Raw genomic sequence first — 14,495 nt, 5'->3', positions numbered from 1 at the left:
AAGCCAGGTTGCAAGCAGCCACCCCACCATTTTAAAAGGTTGAGCACCACTGGTCTAGGGCTGCCAGCTTTAAAGTGGCCATGGGCAATGTGCCCCAAGGGCCACACTGGTGGAAACCATATACCATGGGGGCCACACCAGCAGGGACATAGCCCCCCCCAGGGTGAATGCCCCACATGTATGCATGCAGGTAGGTGCTCCCAGCTGTTGCTGCACTGTGCACACTTATGTGCAGGTGCTGCTCTGCACAGTGTGACACCCCACCTCACCTTAAGCTCTCTATGGGCTCCCTGTGGCACTGTGTTGCATAGGTATTCCAGGCAGCTGGCTCCCCCCACTCCCCCCCCAAAAGGTGCATGGAGCAGAAGCTAGGGGAGGGAGGGGGTGACCCCTGATCCCCCAGCTGCTACAGCACCCAAAGGAATAGGATCAGCAATGGCCAAGTGGGAGCCTGGGAGCCATATGTTAACCCCTCATGGGCTGCATGTCCACCAGTTGGACAGCCCTGGTTTAAGTCAATAAACATTGCTGTTTTTATGATTTGTTTCTGTAATAAAACTTTTCATTATGTATTATACCTTACTTATTACCTGTAATAAATGTAATTTCAGAGCATTTGACAAGACAGGTTGATCATTCCTACAGAAGCAAGAGCCAAGCACACACCGGACAAAAGATGTTATTCTTTAAGTTGGCAAAATCTCCTCTACTTAAGCTGGAGAGGCCTGGGTGAGACAGGTTGATCTGAGGTATCCAGGACAAGAAGTTCACCTTTTGGCATGTCAGCAGCAGACTGTGGAGAGAGCTTTGGGGCTGAAGGTCAACCTTGAAGGTGTGAGTTCACCCTACTTGTGCCACACACCTCCACCCTCCCTTGCTGCTCCCAGTTCTAACTCCTGCCCATAAACAGCCTCACTCTTTTCATTGTCATCCCATGTTCCTAGTAAGTGTGGAAAATTTGTAGGGCCCCTCTGCTCTGTTATAACATCCCCTCAAGACATGTACTAGTCCTTGCAGTCTGGAATACTTCTTTTCAGGTGAGCCATTAGCATGACCCAGGACCTAAATTCCCTGTTGTGGTTAACAGCTCTGTGAGCCTCCATTTGGAGGTGTGGGCCTTAAAAGAGCCTGATTCACATTAAATGGCAAATATCTGATTTCTTAACATTTTAGATCTAGAAAATAGAGACACTTGGTTCCTGTCTCCATCTGTTGTAGTGTTTCCAAGGATGTTGTGACATACTTCTGTGTGCATATGGCCTTGCCACTGAATGACCAGCATCCCTCTTGCTCTTCTACTTGCCAGTCAACATATCTCTGGCTGTCGTGCCCACATTTGGTCTGGTCCTACTCTAGCACCTCTTGAATCCTATTCCTCAGAATGTGTCTCATATCAAGCCTTCCCTCTTCTCCTACGGTATCTATCAAAGCTTATTTCTATAAGAAGCAGCAGTAGCAGTATAACCTGTGGTTTGAGTCAAATGAAATTAAATTTTCATGAAGGTTTGAGAGTACTGTGTCTTAAGTTTTAGAGTGATTCACTGTATCCTGCTTAGTTTAGTCCCTTATGCCAGCTCCTGATCTGATTAAATATGCTGCTTACAAGTATTTGCCTTCTAAAGTAGATCTGATTTAGGTTTTTGCCAGAATTTGAATGCTCAATAAAAGTAAGGGTTTAACCTGAATTTTATACAGTAGACATGCTCCCTTTGCTCTTTGCAAAACCATGTCATCACCACCAGCTCCTGTTCCTTCTCTACAAAACTCTTAGTTAAGAATAAATTAAGTTAGAACAAAATGTTAGGGACTGAATCTCTTCATTAAGCCAATGTATTGGTAAAAGGGACCTGAAGGATGTCAGATCTGCCTAGTATGAATAGCTCCTCTACCATCCATCCCTGAGGCCCCCAAAGGGGTGAAAGCGTTCTTCAAGCAATTCTAATATATCTTGGCCTGAGCAAGCATTATTGTCTGGTACACTTTAGGTTAGCTACAAGGTTGCTCTAAATTATGGTAAGGACTGAGGTAAACATAAAACCACCAAATAGGTCCTTTATGGCTCCTGTGGCAACAAGCACCTCCAGTACTTAGAGAAGATCAGGCTATGATTTAGGAGAAACTTAATAGTGAGGGATTTTTGAGTAAGAGCTTATTTTCTGGTAAACCACTTGGAGCATAGTGCATTTTTTCTCACATTAGAGTCTCTCAGCTTCCACAATCTACCTTTGTTTGAGGGACAGCAGACACAGCTTGATGATTTTTGTCAGAATATCCAACTTCAGGGCAGCAGAAAGCCTTCCTCAGCTATCCATGGTTAACTTTACAGCATCATACCTGCCTTACACAGATGACCCCTGTGGAGGGGATAGTGCCTTCTGGCAATGCCCTGGAGTGATGTGGTTAGAAGTTTTTGCTCTCAGGAAGGAACACCATTCTGATGCATATCACTTGGTTGTAGGACCAATGAGTTGTGCCTCTCAAGGCACATCTACAATGAACAGCCAATGCTTTCAAAGAGAGACAGCCCAACTACCTACTCCCACTTGCACACACCAAGCTCAAAGATATGACTGTGAAGCCTCTCTGGCCAGATCTAGACATGCAGCGCCACCTCTTTGCAGCGCCACAAACCACATACATTGCATGTTAAACTGTGTGCCATGCTGCTAAATTGCAGCACTGGGGCAAAATTTGCTACCAGGATTTCCCGGTAGGAAAAAAACAAAATCCCTGCAAAAAAAAAAAAAGCGCAAAGCACACCAAAGTGTCATGTGCCAGGAGAAATGCTGAAACCTGTGTGCTGCAGAGTCCCTACACTGAGGTACCCTGTGCCCCAAACAACCACTTACCAGTTGGCTGGGGCACAAGCGTGCCTTGAGACAGGAGACCAGGCAGCCCTGGCCTGGCTGCTCCCTCGTCTCTGTGTGCCTCAGTGCAGGAGCTCCAAGACAGGGGAGCCTGAGCGCCTGCTTCCCTGTCTCAAGGCACGCTATGCCCTAGCCAGGGAGCTGCCTGTCACTTAGCCCTGCACTGAGACACCCTGTGTCCCAGCCAGCCCCTCCCGCTCACCGGCCCTGCAGCACGTGGACCAGAGGGACGTGTCCCACTACAAACTGCACCAGCAGGGGTGTGCACTGCAGCACAAAGTAGCAACACAAATTTGTGCTGCTGCAAACGCATGCCCAAGCTCGTGTGGACGTGGCCTCTGGAAGCATTCAGAGTAGCTGCTCTCAAGCACTTTGGAGACAGACATTTTAAGAGAAGCAAAAGCGGAAGACCTATGGAGTAGCTTTACCACCACATTTCCATGCTTTGAGCATGTGAGCAGAAGCAAATGGGCAGAATACACTTGGCAACATCCCTTCCCTCAACTGTCTGAGAGTGCTGTACTTTGCATGATTATGGTTGAATATATATTTCCAAGACATTCTGACATTTGTTAAATTATGGACCACTTTAATAGTTAGTGAAGAATTTTCTAAATATGCTCATAGAATAATTCATTCAAGATAGATCACAGACATAAAATGTTATTCTACCAGTTTGAACTCTGCTGTTAGTTACAGTGGGCATGTCTACACATTCGTTAATGCGCAGTAGTCACTGTGCATTTAATTTAGTACTTGCTTAATGAAGTACTAACTAAATGCACAGTAATTAGAGTTACTGCTCAGTAGCACCAGCGCACAGGTTTTTAGTGATGCTTACTGTGCAGTGGCCTAATACTACTGTGCAATAGCATGTTAGCATGGTTTTTGCCTGGCACGCTACTGTACAGTGTTATTAGGCTACTATGCATTAAGTGTATTGCGTAAATGTGCCGAGTAAGGGCTACTGTGGAAATGACCCTTCTTACCTCTCATTAATTATGCTATATTATACTATACATGTCAGTGTTTGTTTTTTGTTGGTGTTTTATTGTTTTGGTTTTGGGGGTTATTTTTTGTCTGCCTCAGAAGCATTGGGTTTTGGCTGCAGCGTGGGCTGGGGATTTTGACCGGGGGGGGGGGGGGGGGCAGTGCCAGTGCTCCTGCTGGAACTAAAACTTGGAGATTCCTGGCTAAAAGGATTTGTCCCTCTACTCAGGGTCAGACTTGTGACCACTTGTGGAGTCAGAGAGTAATTTTACCCTATGGTCAGATTCATATGCACTGTGGGGGGTTGGTTTCTGCCTTCCTTGGTAGCAGGGGGTGTAGCCTTCTTTCTTGGATCTCTTGAGTGTATTTGAAACAATATTGTATTGGCCACTGTTGTCTTCCTGCTTTGCCTGCCGCAGGTTAGGGCGCTATGCTTTGTGGTTGTGTGGCAGTGTTGCCTCTATAGTTTTAGTAATAGGTTAGATAAAGATCTGCTTGTGCTACTCTTAATGGGGATAATCCTGCCTTGAGCAGGGGCTGGACTAGATAACCCCTAGAGGTCCCTTCCACCCTTACTTTTCTATCATTCTGTGATTTGGGAGATGATTTTTTTTTAGAAAATATTTTTTAGGAAGTCTGTCCCATAATCCTAATCTGTACCTGCTTCTAAGACAATCGAATCAGTTCTTTAGGAGAATTCTGTGAAGGTGAGTTAATTGTAGTTATTAAAGCATATTGATTTAAACCAACAAACAAAATCTGTCTCCTACCTGGAGGAATGTACTGACAAGAGCCAGAGTAATTCACCAACACGTTTGTATGAAATGTTGCATCAAATCTTTCATCCGCACTAAAGCATAACATAAAAAGAAAGAGACAACAGGTATTTGAATTCAAAATACAGAGAACAGCCAAGTGAATAATTGTGAACTGCTGAGTGAAGGGTGGCTGGGGCTGGGTATATTAGGGACAGATAGACAAGTCCTTGCAAAATGTTGTTAGACCATGGGCTGGCCATGGTGGTTTCCACAGCATATCAGCTGTAAGGGGCTTTTTCTGCATATTCTCCAGAGCCATCAAGCTGGGAGCTGCACCCATGCCACCACTGCTCCTCCAGGCCCCCACTCCTGGCTGCATTGCAAGTGCAGCCTCCAACTGGTGGGGAGCTATGCTGGTGCTGGGCAGCTGGAAGTTGCTTCCACGCTTATTTCTCCCTGCCCCTGCTCCCCTGCAGTCTAGCCCCAGCACAGCTCCACTCTAGCTGGAAGCTGCACTCACAGCATAGCTTGGGTAGGGGGAGTGAGGTGAAGCAAGGACACAGCTTCCAGCTTCCCAGACTACCTGCTGCTCCCCTCCAGCTGGAAGCTGCACTCATATCCCAGCTCCAGAAGGGGGGCAGAAATAAGTGGCAGTAGCTCCCTGGCCCCAGAGCAGCTCCTTGTTTTTCAGACCCAGCATAGACACAGGCAAAGCTCTGTGGCTCTGGGGGCTGGATATGGCCCATATTTTGCTTTAGACTAAATGCGTACCTTGTTTCCAAACTAAACCTGAATTTTTCTTTAGTGTCTGGACCAGATAAGTTAAGGATTCAGGCCCCAGTTCCTCTGGCTGACCTCCCTGAGCACTAGGCAGAGATATTCAGAGGAGGTGTGCTCCTGTTTTGGGCAAGTAACAGAGAGGGCCAGAATTTTAAAAGATCCTCGCACACTTGATGCCAAGACAGCAGCCAGTGTGGGCTGTTGAGCACTTTGGGAGACCTGGTCTCAGTGGATTGAATGTGTTGTAATCTCTGGCCCCATGATGCCTCATTCCTATTAGAAGGAACTAGGCTTGGCATGGTATTTGCTAGGCACTGAAGCTCCTCTTTAATGACAAGAGGGTGTTGTGGGCCAGAGTGATATAGCAGGATAGGGAAGAGAGCCTTCTGAAGCACAAGGGACATGGTGGGGCCTTGAGGGGAAAAAACACAGCAGTCTGTAGTGGCTGGTTTTCAGAAAGTTATTGGGACTCTCTCCATTGACTTTAGCTTTGGCTCACTCTTGCTTTCAGTCTTTTAGAAATACATAACCCTGACATTTTCAAAGCTGACTCCATCTGATTTGCCACCTGACTGTACCAGAACTACATATTTCACCAGAAAAAATATGAAAGCACAGAAGTCAGTAAAACAAAGAGCATTATGGGTGGGACATACCATGGGGCTGGACATTGGCATAGAAAAGTTTAACTTAACCAGGAAGAACAGATAGGGTAAAAATGGGAAAGGGTTGCCGTGTATGTCAGGAATGTAGGCACTTGTTCTGAAATGCTGGAAGGTATTAGGGACAAGTTTGTGAAATGTCTCTGGATGAAGATAAAAATGTGGAAAATCAAGATCACGTCATGAGAAGCATCTACTTTTGCTCACCCATAGAAGACAGAACAGAGTGACACCTTAGAGACTAACTGATTCAGGGAGCCATAAGCTTCAAATGAATTATACTGTCACCTGTGAAAGCTAATGCTTCTCTGAATCAGTCTCTAACCTGTCTTCTACCTAGCTTCAGACTAACATGGCTAACTAATCTCTCTTTGACCACCTATAGTGGAGGAGAAGGTGACAGGGACTATTTTTGAGTATCTAAAAAAATGTCCAGGAGACATTTACTGTAGAGTTGCTTAATTAGCTCCACAGTAAACATCTCAGTGTCTACACGTATGGCCCTATTAGGCCACAGGAAACTAATAAATTCCACAGAAGGTTAGTACTTGTAAATACAAGTATTATCCTACTGCAGAGTTTTTTAATGTGCAGCAAGGCATGTGTAGACACTGACCCTGCTGGCTGGGGCATGAGGGTGCTTCAGTGTGGGAGCTGCCTGTTGAAATGAAATACCCCCATGTCCCAGCCAGTCTCTTCACATCACAGTAGGCTGGGTTGAAGCAACCCCGGGCTGGCAGGCTGACCCCCCCCAGGCCCTCTGCCAGCCAGGGCTGCTCCAACCTGGCTCAACATGCTGCAGTCCTGGGTGCACGTGTAAACATGGTACCTGGCAGCAATAAACTCCCATGCAATATGTACTAGAGTGTATTGCTGTACATTAATACACACATGTAGATACACCCTAAAAGAAGTATCCTAAGGACAGGATCTGTTGACTACGGGGAAATTTAATTACCTTGGTATCTACTGGAAAATCAATGTAGTGGGACACAAAGTCCATCCAATTCTTGGAGAGCCATAGGGACAGAATTGTGTTTTAGAAGAGGGAAGAAGCTATTAGATCTGGTTTGCTTTATTAGGGAGGAGTGTGCTAAGAAGAATTTATAGGTGGAAGGTAATTTAGGTGAAAGTGATCATGAGGAGATAAGAGTTCGTCATTCTAAGGAAAGGAAGAGTAGCAGCAGAAAGTAGAGTGTAAGAGTAGCAGAATAAGGCTAATAGTTTTCAGAAAAGCAGACTTCAACAAACTCAGGGTACTTGCAAGCACTGTCTCTTGGAAAGATACCCTGAGCAATACAGAAGAGTAAGAGATCTGGCAGTTGTTGAAAGATGCTAAATTAAAGGTGCAGTTAAGGCTGAGTGTAAAAAAATATAGCACAGGCATGTAGGGATAAGATCAGAAGAGCACAAAAGGAGTTACAACTAGCAAGGGGCATAACAGGCAACAAAAATGTTCTATAAAAGTGGTAGATGTAAGAGAAGGGAAAAAGGCAAGCCATTACTGAATAGGGAAAGGGAGCAAATATTAGATGAGGCAAGGAGCTGAGGCATTCAGTGCTTGCTTTAGTCTTTACTTTTAAAATAAAAAAGGTCACCTGTGACCAGATACTTCAGTACAGTTAATTCTAACAAGGGAATAGCAGTGCAAGCCAGAACAAGGGAAAACAGGTTAAAGAACATTTAGGTAAAATGGATATATTCAAGTTGTCGCTAATTGATTATATTCATTCTAAGGTGCTTAAGGAACTAGCTGAACCATTTGTGATTATCTTTAAGAATTTGTAGCAAACAATGACTTGGAGGATGGCATAGAGTACACTTATCAAATCTGCAGATGATACTACGCTGGGAGAGGTTGTGAGCACAGTGGAGGACAGATTCAGAATTCAAAATTATCTTGACCAATTGGATAGACAGACCAAATTCAGCAGGATAAAATTCAATGAAGGTAAGTATCAAATGCTGCACTTCTGAAAGAAAAATCAAATGTACAAAACTAAGACAAAGAATAAGTGGCTGAGCAGCAAAATGGCAAAAAATACCAAATCTGGTGGCCATAATGGACCACAAAATATACCCAGGGCAACAAATAATACTGTTGCAAGAAAAGACATATTTAATTCTGGGATGTATTAAAAGTAGTATTGTACATTAGACATGGGGAGGTAATTATTCTGCCGTACTGGTGCTGCTGCCAGTGTAACAGCTAAAGTATGATGTCCGGTTCTTGGCACAGCATTTTAATAAAGGTGTAGAGAAACTGGAGGGAGTCCAAGGCAGAAAGAATGACAAGAGGTTTAGAGACCATGACCTATGAGGAAAGGAGGACAGGACTGGATTTGTTTAATACAGAAAAGACAAGACTGTGACTTTAAATCATTTTTCAGTACATAGAAGGATGTTATGCAGAAGATGCTGATAAATTGTTCTCTGTGTCCATAAGAAAAAGAATGAGAAAAAATTCAGTTTAATTGACAGTAAAGAAGGATTACGCTGGATGTTTGTGAGATGCAAGGATTTTTTTTATTGAACCAGCTGCATGGTTGGAATAAAGTTAGACAAGCATTCAAGTGCAAGGCATTCTTCATCAGGTCCAAGGGCATTAAGCACAGAGAACTGAGAGTTGGTCTTAATCCTGTCTAATGACAAGGAAGTGAAGCAACGGAACAAGATGTTTAGGATCACCTCTGCTAGAGGATGTCAAGAACTAGTTAGAGCATATCCGCCACAGGTGGTCTCCATGATCCTGCTTCGGTGCAGGGGGTTGGACTAGATCAGGCCTGCGAGAGGTTAATGTGTGGCCCACAGGCTCCTCCACCCCCCAGCCGCCAGTCTACCTATCGCACAGTGGTGGAGAATGGGCTCATATGATGGGGCAGTGGCAGTGGGGTGGGTTTGAACTGCTAGTGTGGCAGTGGCAGAGGGTGGGCACTCATTCATGCAGCACCTACAAGGGGCTCACATGGCAGGACCAATGGCAGGCTCATTCATGCAGCAGGACAAATGGCAGGCTCATTCATGCAGCACCTACAAGGGGCTCCCCATTTGGCAGCAGTGACAGGTTGGGGTGGGAGGTTTGCCCACATGGAAACAGCAGCAAGGGGCTTATGGGGATGGGTGGGCTCTCATTGTCCATGTGGCAACAGCATGGGGGAGAGGGCACTCACCCCCCTGGCAGAAGCTAGGAGGGAGGATGCTCACATTGCTGGCACAGCAGGCATCCCAGGAGCCCACAGGGCATGCACCCACACAATGTGCAGCCCCAGGCCCATGACTGATGCAGCATGCGGCCCCAGGCTCCTCTGAAGTTGGACAGCTCTGGACTACATGATCTCTTGAGGTTTCTTCCAATCTTACATTTCTGTGGACCCATGTTAATTATTTGTTCTTCCGGGCATCAGCACAAAATCTGTATTTGTAACTTAACGTTTGTATTACAGATGATTCCTGAGGGCCTCACATGACTTCTGTGTTAAGAACCTCTTTAAGATAACACTGCATTTCATCCCTACGCTCCATTCTGTATGAGCATTTATTCGGTTTCATTTCCATTGCTTGATGCTACAAGCCAAATCCTCAAGTGACATAAACTCCACTGAAGTCAATGGAGCTCTACTGATTTACAGCAGCTGAGGCTTTTGCTCTTATTTGTGTCTGGTGTTTTCCACCTTCCTTACCTGTTATACAGAAGAATGTCTGGCACCCATATCTGATCAGCTGGAAATCGTAAGTTCTGGACACCCGGGTACTCATACTGATCCCAAGACAAGTAAACATCAATCCAATACTGGAGGAACATGTAAGCATGAATAGTTATTTATCCTACAGTGTTAAATAGCAGGAGAAAAGAACATCTTCTAGTAAGTTTGGAACGTGAACACATTTTGAGTAGTACAGAAATGTACAGAATATTAGTAATAGTAGTGATGGTATAATTTTAAGTGTTATTTGGCTATTAACAAGTGACAGAAAAAAATTAAATGACAGGTGCTTGCACTCAGTTCACAAAGTAATGTCTGCACACATTTGGATTTATTGTGTTTTTAGCGTTGTTTATTGTCTAAACAAATTGATAGGAAGCATATATTATATTAACAGAGCTATGCTGATTTATACCTGCTGAGGGTCTATCATAAAATTGCACTACATATTCCAAAATGATTATGCTCTCCCCACTCCCCCATTTGCACCAAATAAATTCCAGGTTTGGATTTTTGCTGAACATTCATTTCAATAGCACATACTGAAATCAGAGCTACAAGATATCTATGTTCTCCTGCTAGAAGCCTATTATTGCTTTATTATTTTAGCTGTATTTGTGGCCATATTGTAAGCCACCCTGAGCCTTTTTAAGGAGGGGGATGTAGAAATCAAATAAAAAAAACACCTAAGAGGCCTGCAAACGAGGTAACATGGCAGCAGGTACTAAGCTAACAGAGTAGCCTGGGATGAATTGGGTTATTTATTTTCATAACTAGGACCACTCATGTCATAAATTACAGCATAGCAGGAGGAAGAGCAAAGGATTCTGTAGTCCCTGATAATATAATAAAAGCATTCAATTTTCCATTTCCCCCATGATATTCTCTCCTTGGAGCCTCCTCTTTAATGAGCAATTCAGGATGTCAGTTTGTTGCTGCTTGAGAACAGATAATACTTTCAACCATACAGGAACCCTGAATCCCAAACTGGGGCATTAATTAACCAGCAATGAGCAAACCTTCAAAATGAGGTTTGCTAGACAGACCTTCAAAAGTCATGAGATGTCACCAGGCAGACCTTCTAGTTTCTCCAAAAATGTCACTCGACAATTTACCGAGGATTCCATGTAGTAAACTGATATTGGATCCTCAATAAAGACATTTTGTCTCTAAGAACACCCAAAAAGTCATGACAAAATTACTAAGTTTGTAACACTGAATGACACTGTAGGAGGTCCCCATCTAAGGGTTCCTCAAAGACATCAAAATGCTAATCAGCCCTGACACTTCCTAGCCCAGGAGTGGGCAATTATTTAGGCTGGAGAGCCACGTAAGGAGTTTTGATGAGCTGTTAAGGGCTGGGGGGAGGTGGGTGCTGACCCAGCCTTGCACTCCCCCCCCCCATTACAGCTGTTTACACCACCTGGGATGGAAGGTTGGGAGGTAGGGATGGAGAGATGCCAATTGATCCTATCCAGCCTAAGCCCATCTACCCCACACCCACTTCTGGGGGATGCCAGCTAGAGCAGGAGGGAGGTTGGGGTCCACATAGAGACTGTCCTGGGATCCCTGCAGGCAAGGAGTGCTCAGTTGGGTGGATGGGGCTGTGGGTGGGTAGGAAGTGGCATCTGGGAGCAGGACAGGAGGGCAGGGCTAAGGTCAGGATCACAGGGCAGTGACAGTATGGAGCCAAGACCCAAGGTAGAGCCATGATCCTCTCTTTGCATATCCTTGAGGTGGATGCCAGTTTTGCAGGAAGCGGATCTTGCCTCTGCCCCAGGCCCCGGTCCTGCACTGTCATTGCCCTGCAATCCTGGCCTCGGCTCTGCCAGCTCATCCCACTCCCAGATGTCACTTTCCACCTGTCCATGGCCCCATCCCATCTGCTCGGCTGAGTGCACCTTGCTCATGGGGGTCCCCGACTGGTCTCCATAGAGGGTGCCTGGGGTCGGGTCTGGCAGTAGTGGTGGAGACACTGGTAGCAACCGCTAGAAGTGTGAGGGCAGAGCAAGCTGCCACTGTGGGGGCTACCAAGAAGCTCAGTCTGGCCACCATGCTGCCCCCACTGTGCCACCATACCTCCAGACCCTGGAGACTACAACTTCCAGTGTGTCCAAGAGCCATGCATGGGGATAGGACAAGCTGCGCTCTGTGCCAGGCAGCACCTCTGCACCCAGGGGTGGCAGGACCAGCTGCACACATCACAGCCTGAGCTGTCCCTCCATGCCTTGGCCAGGTAAGGCCAAGAGGCCTGCCCTGGGCCAGATAAAATCACTTGGTGGGCCAGATCCAGCCTGTAGGCTGCATTTTGCCTTCCCCTAATCTACCCTGTATGATCTATACTGACCATCTCTTCAGGTGGCATAGCTTATTTGCAAGATGGGTAAAAATGAAGGCCACAGTTTAAAATGCAAAAGAGGAAGGCGATTTATAAGAGTGCATAATGGTATAACCACACCACAGTGGCTATATGTCCCAGTAGGAACACTTCCAAGCATACCACATCCACTTTCTCCCACAATGCCTGATCCAAACCAGAAATACAAACAAGGACAACTCTCTGGGGCCCCTCCAGCAGCTGCTTTCAAGCATATTTGAGACTGAGGTTTTAGGGAAAAAATGTGGGATAACCCCTCTACAGGAGCTTGACCCCACACTTCTGGGTTTGGGTTTATTATGGGCAGAGTGTCTGCAGGAGTGTTCCTCCCGTGGCACACAGCCACTAACATATAAATATGTCCTGAGGGATTTAGGAGTCTGCGTCCCATGCTCTCAACATGGAACTTAGGCTTCTAATTCCTTAGATGAGCAGAAAGATTTCCACAGCATGTATGTCCTAATTTTAATCCAGAAAAAAAGTGTCTCCCAGGTATCAAAAAATTGATAAACACTGCTTGATAGACTTAAAGGGTGTTTATAGATGTGCTCCGGGAGGCTCCAAGAGCTGATCTAATTAAAGTACTTGGAGTATCCTATGTATCAGCATCCCCGCACTGAAAAATGGCAGCAGGGACACTTTAAACACAATTAATAGTAGAGACTGTAATTACAACGCCACAGAGCAGCCTCTCTGCATGTGTATAGGCACTCAAAGTGTCCAGCTAATGCTGAAAGCCCATTAGAATTAGCCTAAGCCCATACCAGAGTCCTTATACTAGTGGGAACTGTTCCTAGCAGTCTACCTTGCAAATCCCATTTCATATTGCTTTAATCTGTGTTTCCAAGGATTTAATTCTATTTCCATCAATTGTTTCATGGAATGGAAGACAACAGGATGCTCTTGCACCATAAGATCATGTCTAACAACTTTTTCATTATAGCAATTTTCAGTCTGTGATGATACAAAGTAATTACTCACCATTTGGAGCCATGCATTTGTTATCAACACCTGATTCTTCTCATCCTTCAAAGAGAGAGAGAGAAAAGAAAAACCAATGAGCTCACAAAAACATATTTTCATCATACTAGGAATAATTTCCTGTTTGTATTTTTCATCCTGCATCTCAGGCAAAATGAATGCAAGTATTACAGACTCAGTTTATGAGTTCCAGGCAGGATCCTCTGGCCTGTGCTATGCAAAAACTCAGATTAGATATCAGAGTGGTCCCTTCTGACCTGAAAAGCCTCTGAAGCTCCAGTATTCATTACAATCCAGCAGTGCAAACAATTTATTAATGCCCATTTAATAGTGCTAGCTATTGTGGCCCTTTTGTCCCTTGATCTTGCCAATCTGATGGGCTTTTGTGTTGGTTCTATCTGTGTGATTACTGTGGTCCAGGGACAATGGGCTATGGCCCCTAAGATTTACCCTGATCTTTCACTGGGGCTTTGTTTACCTGCATTGACTGAAATGCAGCTCCCAGGTTCACAGCTCTCTATATCTCCATTGTATTGTACCTAATCTTTCTGTTCTCTGAGTTAGCTTTGTGTGTACTGCTTCTCCATGGCTACAGAAGAATGAGAGCAGAGGGCAGAAAACAAGAAGGATAAGGATTCAATCCCACTGAATCTTTTTGCTTTTAAGGCAAAATGAAGCACTTACCCAGCCTGCCTGCACAGGGGCCATAAAGCCTGTTCTCACTAACACAGAGGAAAACAGCTCTATAGAGGCTCTGGGTATTTCCATTCTGGCTAGGAGTGGGTAGTACTTTGTTTCAGTATTACCCCAGAGCATACCCATCAGAGCTGAGTTGATACAAAGGAGGAATTCATCTATTTTTGGTATATCTAGAGTCAAAGGAGTGATTGTGAATCCTAGGACCATAGATTCTTCCTTGTCCTGCTCCTGATGCATCAGAGCTAGCTTCTGCCCCACAGAGAGGGAGAGAGAGAGAAAGAGAGCACCACAATCTATCCCTTAGCAATCGCTCTTGAAGACTGTGATTTGGTGGACCAGTCCAAATGCAACAGCTGTGCATGGGCCCAAATATGCCTACAGGCTACATTTCTGTCGCTTCACATACAAACAAAAAAAGGGGTGTGAAGTATATCAGAGAAGACTTGGTCTTGTATGTGAGCATCCTTTGGAATGGGGTGCCCCTATGTGCCCACAGTGTGGCAGTTGTGCAGCAGTGTACTTGGCCTGTTGGGTGACATCAGGAAAGTCACTTTGCTCCTATGTGCCTCAGTTTCCCTGTCTGTAAAAATGGGGCTCATGGTACTGATCTCTTTGGCAAAGAGCTTTGTGATGTACTGATGGAAATTACAATATAATAGCTTGGTAATAATCATTAT

General features: G+C 45.1%; 1 protein-coding gene across 2 annotated transcripts in view; it reads right to left on the bottom strand.

Annotated features, from left to right (window-relative positions):
• LOC109297408 (neuronal acetylcholine receptor subunit alpha-7-like) overlaps window positions 1-14,495 on the bottom strand; it is a 201,686-nt gene that overhangs the window by 95,669 nt on the left and 91,522 nt on the right. The window contains exons 1-4 of one of the 2 annotated variants that reach the window (XM_019517138.1): window positions 13,598-13,673; window positions 13,120-13,164; window positions 9,738-9,847; window positions 4,628-4,707 (exon numbers count right to left, since the gene is read on the bottom strand). In XM_019517138.1, coding sequence (XP_019372683.1) covers window positions 4,628-4,707; window positions 9,738-9,847; window positions 13,120-13,164; window positions 13,598-13,603 — 241 coding nt within the window. In that variant the 5' untranslated portion in view covers window positions 13,604-13,673. Of the gene's footprint in view, window positions 1-4,627; window positions 4,708-9,737; window positions 9,848-13,119; window positions 13,165-13,597; window positions 13,674-14,495 lie in introns of those variants that run through there. The other variant, XM_019517137.1, reaches the window with a different exon arrangement.

This window comes from Gavialis gangeticus, unplaced genomic scaffold (genome assembly GCF_001723915.1).
Source record: "Gavialis gangeticus isolate Ggan-Ray unplaced genomic scaffold, GavGan_comp1, whole genome shotgun sequence".
Classification (NCBI taxonomy): domain Eukaryota; kingdom Metazoa; phylum Chordata; order Crocodylia; family Gavialidae; genus Gavialis; species Gavialis gangeticus.
This window is presented reverse-complemented; position numbering and strand designations above follow the sequence as displayed.